This window comes from Eublepharis macularius, chromosome 10 (assembly GCF_028583425.1).
Source record: "Eublepharis macularius isolate TG4126 chromosome 10, MPM_Emac_v1.0, whole genome shotgun sequence".
Classification (NCBI taxonomy): domain Eukaryota; kingdom Metazoa; phylum Chordata; class Lepidosauria; order Squamata; family Eublepharidae; genus Eublepharis; species Eublepharis macularius.
This window is the reverse complement of record NC_072799.1, coordinates 28241461-28262000: the sequence shown is the minus strand read 5'-3', so window position 1 is coordinate 28262000 and position 20540 is coordinate 28241461. Positions and strand designations below refer to the sequence as shown.

General features: G+C 43.5%; 1 protein-coding gene across 2 annotated transcripts in view; it reads left to right on the top strand.

The window, feature by feature from the left end:
* Positions 1-14262: 14262 nt before the first annotated feature.
* Positions 14263-20540, top strand: part of SLC39A8 (solute carrier family 39 member 8) — a 31425-nt gene continuing 25147 nt past the window's right edge. Inside the window, exons 1-2 of one of the 2 annotated variants that reach the window (XM_054990517.1) lie at positions 14263-14323; positions 18304-18605. In XM_054990517.1, the coding sequence (XP_054846492.1) occupies positions 18351-18605 (255 nt within the window). In that variant the 5' untranslated portion in view covers positions 14263-14323; positions 18304-18350. Of the gene's footprint in view, positions 14324-18147; positions 18606-20540 lie in introns of those variants that run through there. The other variant, XM_054990516.1, reaches the window with a different exon arrangement.

Sequence of the window (20540 nt, the reverse complement as noted above, 5' to 3'; positions counted from 1 at the left end):
GCTGATAGAGAACTATATTCCTCTTTTTGAGTATCACATTGAAATGTTCCAGTTTTAATAAAGAACACAACCTCAAACTCTATCCCATCTGAAAAAACTGAAAAACATTACTCAAGGTAGAATGATAAATTTCGGATTAACTGGAAGACAAATGAGTATAGATTAGTCTAGCTTGACTAGCCACTCCTGCCTGTTGGTAAATCTGATTACATGTTAACTAAGATTAACCTATGTTCGCAGCATTACATCACGGTTGGACTGAACACCCTTGCAAAAGATACGGATTAAAGTGTTTGTTTGCCAGAAGGCAATGACATCATTTCCCAGAATATATTTTTCTCTTGGGTCATGGTAGACACAATCCTTAAAACTGTCTCTCCAAACATCCATTTACATATATACTCAGGAATCATTTTACTAAGTGGTCTTTTTGAGATTCAAAGGCTAAATGTGGGTGGCTATCATGGATGGTGGTGAACACAATTGTTCACCAGACAAATTCTTTGTTACAATGTTTTCTCGGTCACGATGAGCTCATTTTAGGGGGCGGGCCGTTCTCTCTCAGTCCCCCCATCTGCAAAATGGGGAAAACACGGGCCTGCCTTGAAATATTGTTATAAAGACTCGTGAAAATATGTAAAGCTTCAGATGCTTTAAAATTCTACTCCTCTTCTTATACTATTTTATAATGTGAATTCAGAAGAGAATATTCTGATCACAATTGACAGCACTACACAAAACTTCAGAGCAAGATATCAACAAAGAGCCTATAAAAGAAAGTCCATTTGCATAACTGTACATATACAATTTAGCATTATTCATAACAGATATGCTGATTAATAATTCACAAAGTTTTGCAACCCAAACACTGGTTATTGTGTGACTTTTATTAGGAAGCGGCACCCACAAGGTCTCACAATAAGTAATAAATATACATAGGAGCACCCTGTGCAATTGTTTTAGTGCACTGGCATAAATCTCTGTGTTATTTGTTCTTACAATACAGGCAGCTGTTCACCTCTTATCATTTCCCTTTCTGTAAAGCATCTCCAAGAAACCCTTTAATCCCATAAAAATCTTTGCCTGCCATTCCCTTTACAGCCTGGAATTCTAGGATACACTCACATCTCCAATGTACTTTATCTGAAAGATTTCATTTTCTTTCTTTCAGGAGCCACATTTGATTCCACACTGAGAGCCAAGCTACAAGTGACGAATGACACTTGAACAGCAAGTGTATTTCTCCCTGTTCACTTGCCCTCCACTCAATCCACTTGCCATTCAAGTGTCATTCGTCACTTGTAGCTTGGCCCTCAGTCTGTTCACTTGCCAGGCAAGTGTCATTTGTCACTTGTAGCTTGGCCATGAGCCACATTTGGCCATAGGCTGCAGACCCTCTCTTTGTCCCCTCTTCTAACCTGCCCCCTCTTCCAGCCCTCACTTAAACCAACATGAAATTTTTGTCTAGTATGCAGAGATTCTTGTATAGAGCACTGCAAGAAGGAACTGTAGATTGAAGCAATGGGACATTTTAGCCTCCCATCAGTAATATGGCTTGAGTCGTGGTGAGAAACGTGCACTATAAATGAAAATAAATGAAATTAAAATTAAATAAATAAATAGGAATGGATCAAGGGGGTTAACCTCTTGCATTTGTGTTAATATGAATGCACGGAAAGCAGTATGTCTGAATGGTATGTTCACATGAGCATTGCTCATAGGCACGGTGAAAGACCACGAGTGCATGTGAAGGTAGGCATGTTGGAGAGAGAGAACTGACATTGAAGACATCATGTTTCACAAAAAATATGTAGGTTTCTGCTTCTATCTTATGAACTGTGAGGACTGGGTAGTATAACCATTTGTATTTTCTTCTTCCTTGCTCAATCAATATTATGCAATACTGAGCACAATGGAAACCTCAGAACAGCCTAGGGCTTGGCAAGCAGGGTAAACACAAGTCTTAGCAAGAAGAAATCAATGACCGCATTAATAGGTATGGTGGATGGGTTAGGTAATAGGTAGTACGTCCTCCTTCCATCGGCTTCAGTATGCTTTGGTTTAGTTCTCAAAGTCAAACGAGATGTAATGCAGGAGGCAAGGACAAGCTGCACTCGGCTTTCATTAAAGATCAGAGCAGCTGCAGAAGGTTATGAAGTGGCTCAAGAAAACTGTGCTGAACATGTGTGAGGGGACCATTAAACATTCCCCTTGTGGCGTTTTCCTGGTTTAAATCGCATAGCTTTCTCTGAAATGGCTTCTGTAGGAGAAAACATACCCGAAATGGTAAATCTGTGGCTCAGATGTACCACCTGAGACTGCAAGTGGGGGCTGAAGGGATGGGATTCTTCCTTACAAAAAATGAATACATAAATAAAAGAGAGAAGGAAAATATATTAGAAGGCTAAACTACAATCCTTGTTGTTGTACCCAAACTTATGTGGTGGTGAAGAGTGCTCTCAAGTCATAGCTGACTTATGGCAACCCCTGGTGAGGTTTTAATGGCAAGAGACTAACAGAGGTGGTTTGTCATTGCCTGCCTCTGCAACCCTGGTCTTTATTGGTGGCCTCCCATCCAATTACTAACCAAGGCTGACTCTGCTTAGCTTCTGAGATCTGACAAGATCAGGTTCACCTGGGCTGTGCAGGTCAGGCATACTTTACAGCTTGGAATTCTAGGATACCACTCACATGGAGGAAATCTTTGGCATCTCAGCCTCACACAAAAACAAGGACTGCCATGAAATTATCAGGGTATGCATTTTCATTCTAAAGACTAGGGGTGGGCAGAACAAAACAAATGAGCCAGAAATACACATGGAAATCGCTGCTTCATTTCTTTATAATGGCTTCTGGAATGTTGAGCCAAATCCAGGAGAGCCTCCAGAAGATCGCACGAAACTCACGGCATGAAGCGTCTTCCTAGCGCAATTTCCTGGCACGATCTCGTTTAATGGCGTGATTTCTGATGTCATCGCATCATTAAAGGGGATCATGCCAGGAAATTGCGCTAGGAAGACGCTTCATGCTGTGAGTTTCGTGCGATCTTCTGGAGGCTTACAGGTACGTGTGAAAATGGCCCAAGTTATAATGAACACCCCCTCCAACAAAAAGTTTGTGTCTTTCTTCATCTCAGTTCTTACCATGCAGTGGTCGTAGCAGGCAGGCAGGTATTTGGCTGGTAGCATCTTGTTTTCCTTAACGGCATTCACTAATCAGATCGCAAGGGGAGAGAGCCCTTACATTAGAGCACCCAGTTAACTCCATTGGAAGGAAGGGGGAATGTGTGTACAAGTTCTTCTTCTTCTTGTTCTTCTTCTTCTGCTGCTGCTCTCCGGGCAATGGCGTTATCTTTCTGCCAGTGGGGCCCTCACAAAGTGAGGAGAATTGACCCACCTATTGGCTTTGGAAACATTAACACAGTTCGAAGCAGGGGAAAATGTTTTGGGAGAACGTGAAGGGGGAAATTGTTGCTTGAAGAAATCATAGGGCGAGGTACTAGACTGGTCTGGAATGGAGGTCTCCTGAAAGGAAGATACAGGTTGGCCAGAGATTAGCACCACTCCAGTACCATGACACTGGTCTCCCTCCCTCACCCCCATCAGGGCACTGGGACAGTCAGTCACTGTAAGGAAAGGTGCCTCTAGGCAGGGTGCAAGTGGTCCGTTTGATCAATTGAACATGATAACAACTCTGGAAGACTTCAATCATAGTTTTTAAGGGCTCTCTCTTTTTCTGAGTCAAATGGCAAACATGTACCCCCCAAAGAAAATTTCAGCTACTTCACAGTTCCCACCTATGTAACCATCTAGTTTTCTCTTCAGGTTTCCATCCTATTGCAAGTGCCTCCTTAGCCAAAATATTATTTTTAAAAAACATTCTCCACATCTAGCTTAAGTCAAGGCCCCTGCAAGCCATTCCTCTACTTTTCCCTTTCAAAAACAATCCTGCCTGCCCACAGCAAAAAGCATATGGTCTGTCAGGGGTGGGGGCAGGAATTCAAACATACTGCCTATCTGCCTGCACTTGGGCGATAGAGATTGGCAGAAGTTAATGTGTGAACACACATACACCCTGTTTTGCCGTGGAACTCTGAGCATCCAAAGGAAGAATTCTCCACTCTTTGTGGGAAACTGCAAAATACAAGGAAAATTGACAGCAACAAGCAACGGCAGGATGCAAAGGTAATAATTTACTGACACTACCATCACTTAGAAGGAAAAAAAGTTAATGCAAGGTAGGATTTTTTTAAATGTCACTGAGCTGTTTGGAGTGTTCTTCTGCTTGGGCACCATCCCACCGTTGCCCTATTACCGCTTTGCCTGTTTCCTACCATAGTGAGTGCCTGTTGACACTTGCCTTCTTTGGGGTCAGTTATTGTATGTGTGTGTAGTGCACTTGAGGAAAAACATGGTGGAATGATGGTTCAGAGAGAGGGGACTAACAGTTGATGTGGTTTTTGGTGAAGTGCAAAAACAGCTGCCCCAGATCCTCTTTTCTCTAACCTCCCCTTGAAAAGAACACTGTATGCATGCACAGCCAACACTCACCTCAATGCCTTTGGCACTGAAATTAAATTAAAATAAAATAACAATATAAACAACAACCCATTAAAAACAAGCCATTGGACATGGACGGCATAAAACTATCCATAAAATAGATTTCAAACCAGAAACAGACCATTTTAAAAAGCTGGTAAAATAGAACCACTAATTAAAAGCCTGGGTTAAAAGATTTGTGTTTGACTGGCACTTAAAAGACAGTAAAGTAGGAGCCAGCAAGTATCAAGGGGGAGGGCAGGTATAGCTTAGGTAATACTCAACATGGCCGTATCTGTGGATACTTAAATCATTTCCTTGAGCTAACGAAATTTTTCATTAAACTATTCCATGATTAGGCACTTCTCGCATGAAGTTTTATTCACATCTTTTTACTTTCTCTGTCTGCTTTTCTGTAGTCTTAAACGAGCTCGATAAATCTGTGGGATGGGTTGGGTTTAGAATATAATTTACGTATGTTTTCACCTTTGAGCAGAGGGGTCAGGGTAACATTGTGATTCTATGCATGGTTACTTGGGAGTCTCACTCAATGCATAAGTTAGGACTACAAGTAATCTTCCCTCTTCAGAACCTAGCCACTGTTGATTATCATTGGCCATTTCCACACATGTTGGATAATGCACTTTCAATGCACTTTATAGTGATCTTTTGGAAGTGGATCTTTTGTTTCACACACGAAAATCCAGTTCCAAATGATCACTAAAGAGCACTGAAAGTGCATTATCCAATGTGTGTGGAAGCAGCCATTGTCACTGTGCTATCTGCTAAATCATGGTATGATAAACTGCGAACTAATGAGCTTTAGAGAACATGAGGTCTCCGGTTATTATGAAAGGGATTTGCAGAAATACTTAGTGACTCACTTTTCCCTTGATGAGTAGCCATAACTAGAAGTTGATCCATGCCGTTATAACCTCAAGTTTAGACTACTGTAATGTGTTTTCTGTGGAGTCAAAACTTGGAAACGGCAGTCAAGCAAAATGCAGCAACTGAAGTATGTCCCACCAGTGCTTGCTTGCTGTGCCCTCTCATAAGATTGGAGTGATTGTCAGAGCGAATGTAGGATCTCTCATCAACACTGTCCTTTTATATAGTTTGCCCAAGGCCATGGACATCTCCTTTGCTATTATTTAAAAGTCAGTTGTAAGCTACCTTGTTTCAGAGGGCTTTCTGTTGGTAATATGCATGCAGGTTGAAGGTTTTTTGGTTGGGGGGGTGGTATTTTCCATCTTAGATTGTTGGTAATGTTTTAAAGGTTTTGATATGCGTTGTAGCTTATCTTGTCAGCTGCCTGGGGCGCCTATGTATGGGGAAAGGCAGGGTAGAAAGATTTTAAGAAAACAAAAATATCAGCAAGAAATCAGTTTTCTACTGATGCAGAAAGAAGAAGGTGCCCCCATTGACCTCCCAAACACTATAGACTGGATCCAGCCAGTGTTTTCACCGATGAAAAAGAAGTGGGTTCGCTTTGACTACTACAAAGTCTTTGTTGATGATTGTGGGACCACCATGGCTAAAAGTCATGTGGGATGGGGAGTGTAATGAAGAGGAGGAAAGGTCAAAACAGAATCAAAAATGGATCCAACGTGATGAATAGATAAGACCCAAAAGATTAATTACAGAGGAGAACATTTCCACAGCTCCTTCCTTCACAACCTGGGTGGAAAGAATTGTTAATTTTTTTTTAAAAAAAAAATTGGGATTGTTGTATGAGAAGAGGAGACCAGTAAGCTTTCCTTGTGATATCCACCCAGAGACAGTTTCATAGACAGACTTGCTGAGCAGGAATCAACTCTGGCAGCTTAAATGTTGCCACTATGATGTCATCCAAGATTTCTAGTACTCAGAGATGTCATCTGTCATCGGGGGACGGGGTGTAACTCAGTGGCAGAGCATCTGCTTCGCCTGCAGAAGGCTCCAGGCTCCATCCTTGGCATCTCCAGTTAAAAGGAGGTGCTATGAAAGACCCAAGAGCTGCTTCCAGGCTGAGTAGACAATATATTGACCTTAATGGATTAACACCAGTCAAAGGCAACTTCATGAGTTCATATTGATAGATGTACTAGGAGCACAAATGTGCCAGAGGTTTTCAAAATTATTCTTTATTTATGAAGCTACAAATGTGCAAAATATTATAAATTATCAGAATGGAAGAAGCTACACGAATTTACAAAAATAGAATAAAAAAAAATATGGTGTTGAGCCCCATCTCTAACTTTTTTTATACACTATCATAAAAATGAACTGTTTTTACACATGTCTCATTCAGTATTGACATCTGTGATAATTCTATACCTATATGTTAATTCAGACCCAGAAGCTCCCGTTAAAATCCCAACTAACCGATCAGATGTGAATGGGGCTCCCATTCATCTCCAACAAGTGGCGATGCATTGTTTTGCTGCAGTAATCAAACTTGCAATTAATTCCACATCTACAGTATCTGTACAATCTTTCACACAGCGTGCCAAAATAACGAGTGGATCCAAATAAGTCAAATACAATTAGATCTACAATTCCAAAACAGTTGAATAAAAGGTCAAGACCAAAATATATAGAGGCCATTTCCACACACGTTGAATAATGCACTTTCAATGCACTTTAGCAATCCTTTGGAAGTGGATTTTTTGTTCCACACATGGAAAAGCAGTTTCAAATGTGTTCACTAAAGAGTATTGAAAGTGGATTATCCAATGTGTGTGGAAGCAGCCAGAGTCAACCAGTCCCTAAGGGAAGCGCTTTTTCTACAAGAAAGAAGTTACGTTGGATATGCTGAGGAATTTACACCTTGTCTGTCCCATTTGCTTCCATATGACATGCAGCCTTACACAGTATAATCAGCAAACAGAATCACACATTGGGTTCTGTTGCCCAACCCCATGTCTGTTTTCTCGGAAGTTAATCCTACATACTTTTGAAATGTACTCCTGATCAAGTGTGGACACACAAGATTGCTGCCTTAATTTCCTGCTACTCCAGGTCACATGAACACGGGACGCTGTTTTAGAACAGGTGAGATCACTGGTCTAGCGAGCTATTATCTATTCTGTCAGCAGCTCCCCAGGGTCTAAAGCAGATGATGTGAAAGACCTCTACTATCTGATCTTTTTAACAGAGATGCCAGGGATCGAACCTCGGTCCTTCTGCATGCAAAGCAGCGGCTTTACCACTCAGCCACGCCTCACCATGCAGGGGCAGCTGCCACCACCTGGAAAGCACTCCTATATGCCACATCCTAAGGGCCACCACAAAGGCCCCATCGCCTTAGTGTCAGCTAGGATAAAATGTGAAGAGAGTGTTAGGACAGAGCTTGCTTGCATCATATCGACACCTCTTCAATTGTTGTGGCCCGCATAAACTTCTGTTTGAATGCTGCTGCAGGAGCTAAAGTAGCTGATGGGTGGGCCAGACTGTTAACATCGTTAAAATCTAGTGCTGTGGAGTGGACTGATAGCTGTGTTTATAACCCATGGTGCCTTTCAAACAAGTCTCTGGTTTAGCTAAGATGCATCTCTTGTAACATTTGTAGGTGTACAGGCTACAAAACCAAGCTGAGCATGCAAAAATCTCTGGAACTTGCTTCACCCATGAGTTTAAAACCAGGTTGCTCTCTTTTTAACTAAATCTGCTGTATAGGAATAATAATACTAGGCTATTGCACAGAAAAAAGAGTGATACAAATCCACGCTACATAAGTTAAGTAAGTTAAAAGGCGGGTTTCTAGCTCAGTTGCAGAGCACATTCTTTGCATATAGAAGATTCCCACTTCCATCTCAACCATCTCCAGCTAAAACATAATAGAAAGCTAGGTGCTGGGAGACACTTTTATCTGCACAGAAACCTGGAGAGCCACTGCTAGTCAGACAATAGCGGGCAGGTTCATAAATGCATTTATTTAGTATACCCCCCTCTTCTTTTCCTGGTGGAACTAAAACAGCATACACAGGGGTTACTAACAATTCTATAAGGGGATATTAATGTGAGAAATAGAGGCTCGTTCATGATCATGCAGCAAGCTTCATTTCTCCCTGAGCAGAGTCAACACACCACTAGTCAATAAAACACACTGGACTGACTTTAAATCTTTTATACAGCAGTGGGACAAATTAGGCTTAAATCTTAGCTGGGAAAATGTGCATTACTAGTTCTAAAAGTCTTGAAACCCCAGCCATAAGCCATCTTCTTGGTGATAAGCTGCTTCAACCCTTTCTATAGAACATGATCCTCAAGCCATGAGTCAGGAGAACCTCCAGGCTGGTCACAGAGCCCCTTTTGATGTATTGTGAACTCGTACACAGCTGCCATTTTTAATGACATTTCTAGAGGACCTTCTGCCTTTCCTTGCACACAGGCTGAGAAGCATGGCAGCAAGGTGAAGTCACTTGGAGGTAGGCAAAATTCCTCCAAGGGTCTGATCCTCAGCTTGTTCCTCACCACAGTACACTTCCGGTGATTGGCTTGTGATTCCTGTACCTAGCTCTTTTTGTCTGCTGCACATGGTGCTGGCTTTGATAATGGTCAGATCACAACAGTGCCTTCTCAGACGATTCTGCCATGTGATTTCCTGTTATGCGCTTGCAATTTTCAGTGAGTTTTAGGCCTGGGAAGCTTGAAGACCACTGAGATGTGGAATCTCAAGGAAGCTCTGGCTGGTCAAGGCTTTGTATTTGTAAAATTTAATATTGGCCTTCTGTAGGATCCAGATGCTGATGAAGGCAGAGTGAACCAGTGTTGTAGAATATAAATGTCGTTCATAGGTTTTAAGAGATGTAATTTACATTCACTGCAGACTCCAGTGCGAGGAGGTCAGGTTCCCTAATTAGTTATCAGAGGAATAAAATTTATGCCAGGCAAGCTCTATAGTGGAATGATCACATAAATCGCACATGCGTAATATCCTACTAAACCTACATGACCTATTTGGCCTTGTTTGCTATATTCCCTCCTGGCTCTTTGAGGTACTTTTAAAAATAACACCCAGCTTTTTTAGCCATTGGAGTGTGAATGCACCAGACTTCGAGGCAAAACTTTGGCTAGAACCCAAAACAGGGAAGGATTTTCATTCTGTAGGGGATTGTAATGGAAAAAATAATTCCCACTGGAATTGCCCAGGAACTGAACTTTTTACTGTTATGCAAATACAGACTGCACTTTTACAACAGCAAATGACTTGTTTCTTTAATGAAACATTTGGGATCCTGTTGCTGATCAAACGAAATAGTAAAAGGAGGACAAATGTTAACCAGCTGAGGAGTTAGACTACCTAAGGACCAATTAACCCACAGAGAAAGTGTGAGGATTCATGCTTGTTTACGATGACAAATTCCCCAAACATAGGTGCATATGTGATTAAGGTTAACTTTTAAAAATAATTCATGGGGCTTTTTAACTGCACTGTGACATATAGCAATGAAGGAGGTAAAGCTTTTCCTAGCATATTTATCTCCATGCCAAGAAAAGCTTTATACAAATTAATGTTTGCATGTCAGGCAGATGTTAGACACTGGAGTTAAGTGTCTAACTGTCTTACTGCAGTGGGTCATTTATTTATTGGTATTTATTTATGCTATTTATAGTTCGCCTTTCTCACTGAGACTCAAGCCAGATTTCAAGAGCCAAAGCTCAAAGTTGATGAAGGGAGATCTGACTCTCGGAAGCTCATATCCTGAAAATTTTGCTGGTGTTTAAAGTGCTGCTGGGCTTGAATCTCTCTTTTCACTGATATGTAGACACTGCCCCTCCCCCTCCTGGAGGAGGGGCTGAGGAGGAGCCATCATCTATGCAAGTGCCATTCTACCACCAGAAAGATTTTTTATTATTATTATGTATCGAGTTTTTTTAAATTGCTGTTTTCACATTGTAAGCCACCTTGAATGCTGTAAAGCACTAATAAATATTTTAAAACAAACACACGGAGACATTGTGCAACGGAAGAGCAGCTGTATAGTTGCTATGTATATTACTTGAAATGCCTAGAAATGAACAGAGCCGTTTAATTAATCATTGTGATCAGGAGTTTTTTTCTGGGAAAAGAGGTGCTGGAACTTTCAAGAGGGAAATGAGGAAGAAACACATGGGATTCTTTGAAATCATATTATTTTCAAGCACTATTGCCGAGTATTTTCAAGAGGTGCTGGAACTCCGTTCCCCCACGTTCCCCCTGAAAAAAGGCCCTGATAGTAATAATAATAACTGCTTATATACCACTCTTCTAGACAGATGAGTGCCCCACTCAGAGCAGTGAACAAAGTCCATCTTATTATTATCCCCACAATGCACCTGGGGAACTGGGGCTGAGAGGAGTGGCTTAGCCAAGGCTACCTGCTGAGGCTACGGTTGCCAGGTCCCATCACCCTCTCAGTGGGAGGGGGACTGGCAACCCTATGCTGAACTCATGGCAGTAGTGGGATTTGAACCAGCAGAATACCGACTCACATCCCAGCCACTTAACTACTATCAGGAAGGCCTTTTAGCCTGGGCCTGAAAAGAGACCTCACATTTAGGCAATTTTAAATGTTTTACATTCAAAATGTTTTGTGATATGTTTTTATGGGTTCCATGCATTATTTATTTCTTTTTATTACAGCTAGGGCCTCAAAAGCTGGAAGTGGACCTCTCTGGAAAGGTACCAGAAAGATGCAGTATTGGATTGGGCCTGGAGAGGTCTGGATGCAAGTGTCCACCTGCCACGAAGTTCACTTGGGGACCGTGTGCCAGTCACTCTCTCTCAGCCTGAGTTAGCACAGAGTTGTAGCAAGGATAAAAAGGGAAGGGACCTACACAACTCTGAGCTCCCTAGAGGAAGAGTGGGATAAACATGGCATGAAGCAACGCTCTTCTGCACATGTGAAGGCTATCAAGCCTAGGGGAGAAGCTATCAAAAAGTGGGGACTTTCCCAGACAGGCACATGTTGAGTCCCTCAGAGTTTCATGGGACACCTGGTAAAGCATCACTGAAGTTGCTTTTCTAAGGTTAACTAACATTCGCTACAAAACTGCTCGATGCACTTTCAAGCAGATATGCAGGAACAATGCCTGGATTGCCACAGGCTGAGATTTAGATTACAGAACCATTGGAAAGGTGCACAGTTGCTACTGCTTTGGACAAGGAATCCCTTCTTTCATTTAAAGAAGAAAACTGCTATTTACTTGCAAGCTTTGTCCTTATACTACATCTGACCATTTTCAGGCACTTTGAAGATAACAGCTGTGATTCCGAAGAATCAACTTCCATGCAAAAGCTCTTCATTTAAATCCAAAGCTTTCTCGAGTATTTTGTGTGTGTTTTTGCAGCAAGCAGAAGCATCCAACCCAACTATCTATTACATATGAAGCCATCTTATAGCTTTTGTCATCAATGCCATCACTGGTGACATCACAGTGTCAGCCCTTTCAATTTTTTTTTTTGCACACATGATGAATCGATGCATTGGTGGAATGCTGGATCAACCTGCTTCCTGGATTTCTCCCTCTCAACCCATTGGTGCATCGATCCTACACTAGATTGTTTTTTTTTAAATGAGTGGAAAGGAAAATGGAGAGGAAAGAGGGGAGGGGGAGGGATGGAAAGGAGGGGGAGGGAGTGGCTGAATAGACAACAGTGGCCAATCACAATGAAGTGGACTGGCAGAGGGTGTGGGAGGGGGGAAGCAGAAGAGGGTGGAATGCTAAAAGACAGGATAAAGAGTGTGCATGGGGAAACAGCAGATTGTAAAATGATTTTTTTTTTAAAGTCAGAGTATAAGTACTCCTAGGAAAGCTGTGGAAAAGCCACATAATAGCCGGAGTGATGGTGACAAATCAGGTGCAGATGGTCACAAAACCCCCTGCTGCTGTATGGGAACTGAGCCAGGAAAACTGGCCCATGCAGAAGAGGTTACAGCCCTCATCCAAAGTGTGCAGCAAAACCATTCATCTGATATATCTGAAGAGTGGAGGTTAGAAGGGGAATTGTAGTGGATAAAAGTCAGAGTAATCCTAAGGAGAGTTACACCCATCTAAGGGCCAAATTATACAATATGTATGACATAAATTGTGACATGGGTACTCACCTTGACTCATAGTCACATGTGGAAATCAGTGTAACTCACCTTAAAAATATTGTGTTGTTTCACCTGGCTCCAAATAACAACAAAAACAGTAAGACCCTTCTGGACAGATTGGTGCCCCGCTCGGAGCAGTGAATAAAGACAGTGTTATTATCCCTACAATGCAGCTGGGGAGCTGGGGCTGAAAGGGGTGGCTTACCCAAGGCCACCTGCAGAGCTCATGCCAGTAGTGGAGTTGAACCAGCAGAGTGCTGATTCAGAACCCATCCACTTCACCACTATGCTACAGAAGCTCCAAATGCTGTGACGGGGGAGGAAGGGCTACAGGTTTCCCTCCCGCACAGTTTTCACTGGTGAAAATGACAACGGGGGCACGGATGTATACTGATTCTTTGGGCTTCACAGCAACAAAATGCTTTCAACACCAATCCCATACATGGCCACACATTGGGTCAGGCACCCGTGTCCTGACTAATGACATGCATATTGTGTATTTTGCCGGTAAACCACTGTTAATCACCCTCCCATCTGACTTTTCTACCCCAAATCTTCCCTACTCACAGCTTCTTTTCCTTATAATTTGTGCCAGCAATTCTTGTTAACTGCATTTATATGCATATAATGTAGTTCAGCCCTAATACATAGATCCTATGTATGAATGCACTTGGGGCCTGCTCTGGCATTTAGCTGCTGAACATAAACCTTAAAATGACCCAAAAAGCTCTGCAAAACCCCAATGCCCACTTTGCCTCTGACCTTGCTGATGAAATGAAGGCTCACGTGCCTGGCTTTGCACCCTGGGCTCCAAGACAAAGAGTGTGAAGGAGTAAGCTTGGAATGGACTTTTCACCTACTTTTCAAACACGCCTTCTCTTCACACGAATCTGTGAATAAGTACAAATTCATTTCATTTCAAGTATTTTCCTTCAGGGTAATGACTGACTAGGAAGGGCTAATGATTGAAGGATGAGCAGAGCATTTAAAAAAGGAAGCAGGGCACTTTCAGAGTCGATAGCGACTTGGCTGACAGCGATATCCAGTCTTCCATAGCTCAGCGCCTCAATAGAGCAATTCTTTTGCAAACCACACAGTGCCATTCCACTTCTTAGGCTCTCAGTGCCGAATCAAAATATTCAAGTAGCAAGCTATTGGTTGGATTCAGCCAGCCTGAATTTTGTGCAATCCCCTTTCTTTTTGCATGTCTATGTAGGCCCAGTGGCCCCCAGCATAGCCTTGTGGGTGATCAAAGGAAACCCTTTTTCATAAGCAGGGGGAAATGCTTGGATCTAACCCTCTGTTGGAATGGGCTCCGCGATGCAAACTCTTGCAGAAGGGGACATATTTTGGGTGAAAAGGTTCAATATCTTGCCTTAAAGGGAAGTTGATCAGTCATTTCCCAATCTAAATTTAAAGGGATAGCCACGTGCTGCTTATAGTCAGGTATAAGGAGCTGGGGCAGCTCAATAGGCAGCAGATATTTGCTAACCTAAAATTGACTTTGACTCTGCCTTTGGAAAGGGAAGGAAGAAGGTTAGAGCCACTACTGGGAGGGGCACACTGTGGCTGATCTTTGACTTCAGAAGTTGTGAATGTGACAGGTTTTTCGAGCAGTACAGAGTGGCTGAAGTACAACGTGCTTTCCTCTGTCTGGCTTTATCTGTGGAAGACATGGGAGCTCCCTGAAAGGTCTGCAGGAATAATCTGTGACAAAAAGAGGTGAGTAGGGCAGGCTTCCTTTCATGTGAAGAGAGATAGCGGCGGGCCGTATTGTGAGAACTGGCGCAGTAAAGATAGCAAACTGGTCTGTGAAAGAGTGAATCTATCAGAAGTAACACAAGGGGTGTGAACATGTGCCTGAGTATTCTCAAGTTCCCCTTGCTGCAAAGAATATCCTCTGCTAAGCAGCCTCTTGTTTTCTACCACTTGTGAAACGGTCAAAGAATTTGAGCTGCGGCAGTAGACAGGATTTCCCAAAACTCTTCTACCAGTTTGATAATGAAAAATAAAAGTTAGAATGCCACACTACCCTCTTTTTCTCATGTTAACAGAAATTCAGCATGTTCTTATTTACTAACAAGGCACCTACTGAATTTCTGCCTGTTGAGGAGGCAGCTCAGGAATGCTGCCAACAAAAAGGGAAAACCGTCCTTGTGAAGCATCCAAAACCAAAACCCACGGGAATACTTTTTGTTAATGCTGAGCAGAGGAGCACAATTATCTGGTCTTCATAAAAGGCTCTAATATGGTTTTTGGTTTGGGATTTTGCTATGGACCAAGGCTGCTACCTACTCTCCACTATATTAGGGTTACATAGCAACAAGGGAGCCTACTGAATTCTTCATCTGATGCTAAAGCAACTGCAAAAAAAAATGCTGGGAGGGGGGAGAAAGGAAGCACAAAACAATTCTGCAAGCCTTCTCTTATTCCCCACATGGACTGTGCAGTGTATGCACAGTTCTGGATTCCTGTCATGCAGATAAGCACACATTGATATGTGGGCTGGGCACACACATGACCGAAGTGGAATGAGCAAGCTAGCATTTAACAAAAAAGCCGTATGTACCAATGCCAAGAGAGCATTATTTGGACAGAAAGATGATGAAGCCAGCTCTAGGCAGATATGCAGTGACCCTGCTGCTTTTCTGGAAGACTCGATCATACTTGCCTGCTCACATGTTGATATTTCTAAGCCACAGCCAAAGCCCAGCTAACGGCTGTTTACCTTCTGAAATTGCATACCGCAAGCTGTGCCCCTCTCCTTCCTTAGCTTTTCCAGTGTTTGTCACTGGCCTCATTTTCTTTTAAAGTTTTTTTTGCATTCAGTCAATGCTTTTAATGAGGGCAGTGATAGTGGTAACATTTATCTAGTAGATCTTTTCCCTCAGGTATCTGGGGAGAGGGGGGGGGGAAGAATGCAGGAAAGTCTATATGGATTCCCAAAATGTGTCTGCTTTATTTGTATGTCAGAGGATGGAAAAATCAGAAGAACATGGTGGTGGCAATTCCTGCAGTGTTTATAGAAAAGGGAGAGACTGAGAGAGTGTTGTTATGGGGAATACAATTTCCTTTTCTGAAATTTACTTTTTTAGATATAGGCATTGATTCCTCTTAATCTCTTTCAAAAGAGGAATTTCTCTTTTTGTGTGCCCCCTTGCAAATTCAGCCCCCGTTTTTGCTGTTACACATCACGGAGTGGTGCTCTAGCACAAGGACAGGAAAGTTTGGGAAGACATTGCCTGCCTCTGACCATCTGCAGAGTGAAATTTTGTAGAACCCCCCTTCCTGCCCCTCCTCTCTTTGAATTACTCTTTTGATAAAAACAGAAATGATTCTAAACAGACTCCAAATTCTTAAAATGAGGGAAAGAAACAAATTATTGGATTCCAGGGAGATATTGGGTAAGGAGAAATTAAGAGAATTTCTCTTAGCAATGGTACACTGAGAATAAAGCAGTAGGTACTGTAATATTGTTATAGAAATATGTGGCATGAACACATCTGGAATATTGTGTATAATCTGTTCCCCCCTCCCCATATTGTACCGGTGAAAAATGTGCAGAAAAGAGCAAGCAGACACTTAAGGGAACACTAAAGTATTTTGGTCTTTTTAATTAAGGAAAATGTTTGGGTGGGCATGACACAGGTTTGTTAAAGAATACATGGTGTTTAACAAAGTTAATTTCAGTCTCCCAACTAGCACTCAGAATCACCCAGTGAAATTAATTGGAAATCGATTCAAGGCATAAAAAAATTCTTCTTTTTTCCCAACAAATGTATGATCTTCACTGCCACAAATGGCTATTGGCTTAGATGGTTTTATACAAACAGCCAGGAGACCATTGTCTTCATGACCTGCTTGCAAGTTTCCTAGAAACATCTAGCAGGTCAATTTGAGAAACACAATGTTCAATCAGATTTGTCTTTTTGACCCAGTGTGGCTATTCCATTGTTCTCATGTAGCAAGAAACCATAGCTGTGTAACTTCTGTGGCCCTTTAGCCATGGATGGTCTCATTACACCGACAAGCCATGTGCAACCCTGAAAAATTAAAAGTGTGGTTTCCTCAGCAGTTAAAAAAGTCACCAGAGGTTAGCAAAATGGCTGTGCAGAGTTATACTAAGGGCTCAGTGAAGAGTTAGAAAGGAAGGATTACGGTAATAACAGAATCAAAAAGAGTCCAGTAGCACCTTTAAGACTTAAAGGTGCTACTGGACTCTTTTTGATTTTGCTACTACAGACTAACACGGCTAACTCCTCTGCAGTAATAAGAGGGTCAGCATGTTGTAGTGGATAGCGTCAGACTAGAGTCTGGGAGATCCTGGTTCGAATCTCCACTCTGCCACAGAAGCTAGGTGAGCTTGGGCCTGTCACATACTCTCAGCCTAGCCAACTTCACTGGGTTACTGTGAGGATAAAATGGAGGACAGGTGAACAACAGGAGGTCCCATTGGGAAGAAAGGTGGGAGCCAGTTTGGTGTAGTGGTTAAGAGTGCAGGACTCTAATCTGGAGAGCCGGGTTTGATTCCCCACTCTTCCGCTTGAAGCCAGCTGGGTGACCTTGGACTAGTCACGGCTCTCTGGAGCTCTCTCAGCCCCACCCACCTCACAGGGTGTTTTGTTGTGGGGATAATAACGACATACTCTGTAAACCACTCTGAGTGGGCATTAAGTTGTCCTGAAGGGCGGTATATAAATCGAATGTTGTTGTTGTTATTATATGAAGTAAATTTTTTAAAATTACAGTAAGAATTGGTAATAATTGTGAAAGCGGTCAGCATGCTAATTTCTTGTAGCAAGCCCAGTAAAAGAATCTAGTGTACCATAAAGACTAAGAGATTTATTACAGCAAACACTTTTGTTGGCCCTAGTTTACAAAAGCTCATATAAAGCTACCTAAACCAGAGTCAGATTATTGAGCCAGGCTCTCCAGGGCAGAGAAAGGCCTTCCCTACAGTCCTTCAGCTAGAGACTGAACCTGGTCAGGGGTGGCCTGGCTATTTAACTTATGCAGAAAATTCCAAGTGAGCCAGTTTGCCTGGGAGCCAGCAGACCCAAGGCCAAGGAGCTCTGCCACATATAAGGTGGTCAGAACTGAGCAGCCCTTTAAGCACTGGCTTATAGCACCGTGGTGGTGGTGGTGGTGTGGGGGGAATCAAGCATTTCTGACTCCATTTCAATTTCCCAGCCTGCCCCTAGACCCAGTCATGCTAACCCGTGTCAAATACATATTAGGGTTGCCAGGCAACAGGTGGTGACGGGAGATCTCCCGAAGCGCAGCTCCCCTGGAGAAAATAGCCACCTTGGAAGGTGAACTCTGTGGCATTATACCCTGAGGTCCCTTCCATCTCCCAACCTTACCCTCGCCAGGCTCAAGCCCCCCACCCCCCGCCCATCTCAGGAATTTCCAAACCCGGAGCTGGCAACCACAGAAGAAACGCCTAAAGAGCCACTGGCCTTGCTCAGCCTCTCCTGACTGGTCTTTGCAAAGGCCCGAAAAAGCGCGCCCTAATCCTACCCGGGAGGGAGGGAAGGAGGGAAAGGAGCTAGAAAAACGCGCCGCGTAGCAGGGCAGCGGGCAGAGCGCCGGAGACCGCGCGAAGCCCCGTCCCGTCTCCTTCTGGCCCGGGGAGGCTCAGCGCCTGCGCGCTCCTGGCACCCGAGGAACTCTTCAAGCGTCTTCTCCGCCTCCCTCCGCAGCTCGCCTCGCCGCTTGGCGCCCAGAGACGAGCAGCCGCGGCGCGATCATGTCTCCCGCCGGGGCTCGGACGCTGCTGGCCGCTGCGCTCGCCGTGGCGATCCTCGGCCCGCTAAAAGCACGAGCAGGCGACGCGCCGGCAGCGGCAGCGACCGAGAGGCGCTTCGCTCAGGATGTCCTGGCCATGTTCGGAGGCAACCGGAGCCTCTCGCCCGGCCAGGTGAACCAAATGCTGCAGCGCTTGGGAGCCGCGCACAGGCTGGAGGATTCGCTGCCCGGACAGCTGGAGCTGCACTTCAACCAGGTACTGCCGCGTGCTCTCCCCTCCCTTCCCCTGGCGCCCTTCGCAGCCCTGATGGCAGGATCGGTGGCACCTAAGAGGCCCCCGAGAGACCACCACTAGCAGCCAGAGAGACTTACATGGAACGTGTGGGCTAGTTTAGTATGAGTATTAGTTTAGGGCACGTCTGGAAACAAAAGAAGCGCTTTGAGGGCCATGTGAGCAAATTCTCTCCTGCTTCATCCCTGTCCCCCAAGATCACAGATTGGTCGTCGCTAAATTTGCACACTTAAATCAACTGAATACTCGAAGTAGTTAAAGAGTATCGGAATTCTCTCTCTCACTGCCTATCTGAAAGCAAGGCAAGGATGTGATCTGGGTGTTCAATCAGGTGGTGGGACCAGCCCCTGTCAAACTAGTACCTAACGTGTTAGGTACTTTACAGAATATCAGAGTGCAGAACGGACAAGATTCCAAGCTAGAGGCCCTGAAAGCTAAGGGGGAATTAGGGTAGTGGAAGATGTTAAATCTCATTTGGATCACACTGTCTTCCAGTGCTCGGGATGGGGCAAACATGTTTGAATCTGTTTGCGTAATCCCCGTTGTATGCGGAATCTGTTGTATGAATCTGGGTGTTTGCATTAGCAGGCCTCCCTCATGAGTTGCCACTCACCCCCCAAAAGGGGTGCGTAGATCAGATCTTGTGAAGATGGCCTCCTCCTGTAGGCCTTTGCGTGGATAATTGGGGTTTCCTGGCATGCTGGTGGAGGACATGAGGCTTGCAGTCCTGCCCTACCCACTTACACAGCCTACGTATGCAAGCGCATTGTGAATAGAAACTAAGATGGTTCAGGAATGACAGCGTATAGAGAGGAAATGAGAACCATAAAGAGCAGGTTTTGGATGGCTTGAACTTTTGTAGGCGTTTCTTCATCAGAGGCATAACCTGGCTAGGGAAGGAGCTATTTTGCAAGGGGAGATCAATAAAGGAACACAACTTTAGCCCTCCCGTTAATTCAAGTCAACAAGATCACAGACTGAATCTTGTATAACGTGTGTTTTCAAGGTGCCTTGATTTTTGATCATGGTTTTAATTTGAACAAGGTTGCCAACACTGTGTGAATTAGGCAGGCAGTCTATGCTCAGATGGTTCCGAAGGATCTTATAAGGCCTTAGCTATAGAGCAGAAGATTGGGGCTGTGGGTGGCGGATATGACTGTAGAAGATTCACATTATCTAAAGTCCAGTATGGAATGGGTGCTGCACCTGTGATTTCCCAAATGCCCTAGGTGCAAACCACACAAGACATCACAGACACAACATGCCCATTTTTTAAAAAAGTGAATGTCTTAAGTCTATGTGCTACTTTGGACATCAAGGATTATATAGAGCTAGTTCTATCCAGCGTGTTTTGCTCACTCAACCAATTTTCCTCTTCTTTAAACTTCCACTCAAGGTGCCTTTTGACCATGCAAGACCCCCAACCCATGACATACCCTCTTTGGTGGTCAAAGGGGACCCCCTCACTGGCATGGTCTAACCCATAGTATTTTCAGAACTTTCCATCAGTCTTATAAGACTGCATTCCCTGGAGAGATGGCAATGCCTGTGTGCCATTCGGAATATTGTAGGATCTTGTTTGGCCTAGTTGCAGTTAAACTAGGAGGAGGAGAGATTGAAGTTGGAGCGTTGGCAACCTGAATCTAATTTGTTCTATAGTGGATACTGCAGAAGTATTTTAAAATAAATTGTCACCTGTACTGATCCTTTTCTTATGGCATGGACTAGAAATATAAATGAAAACCTATCCTAAAGACTGAGCTCAATGTAGGCATATTCTTATTGTGGGCGTATTTTGTGATTACAAAAAACTGATATGAAGTTTTTGACTGCAATAAAACACGAGAAATGGCATGTGCAATTACATGCCCACTATGCAATTATGGGCTCATCATTGAT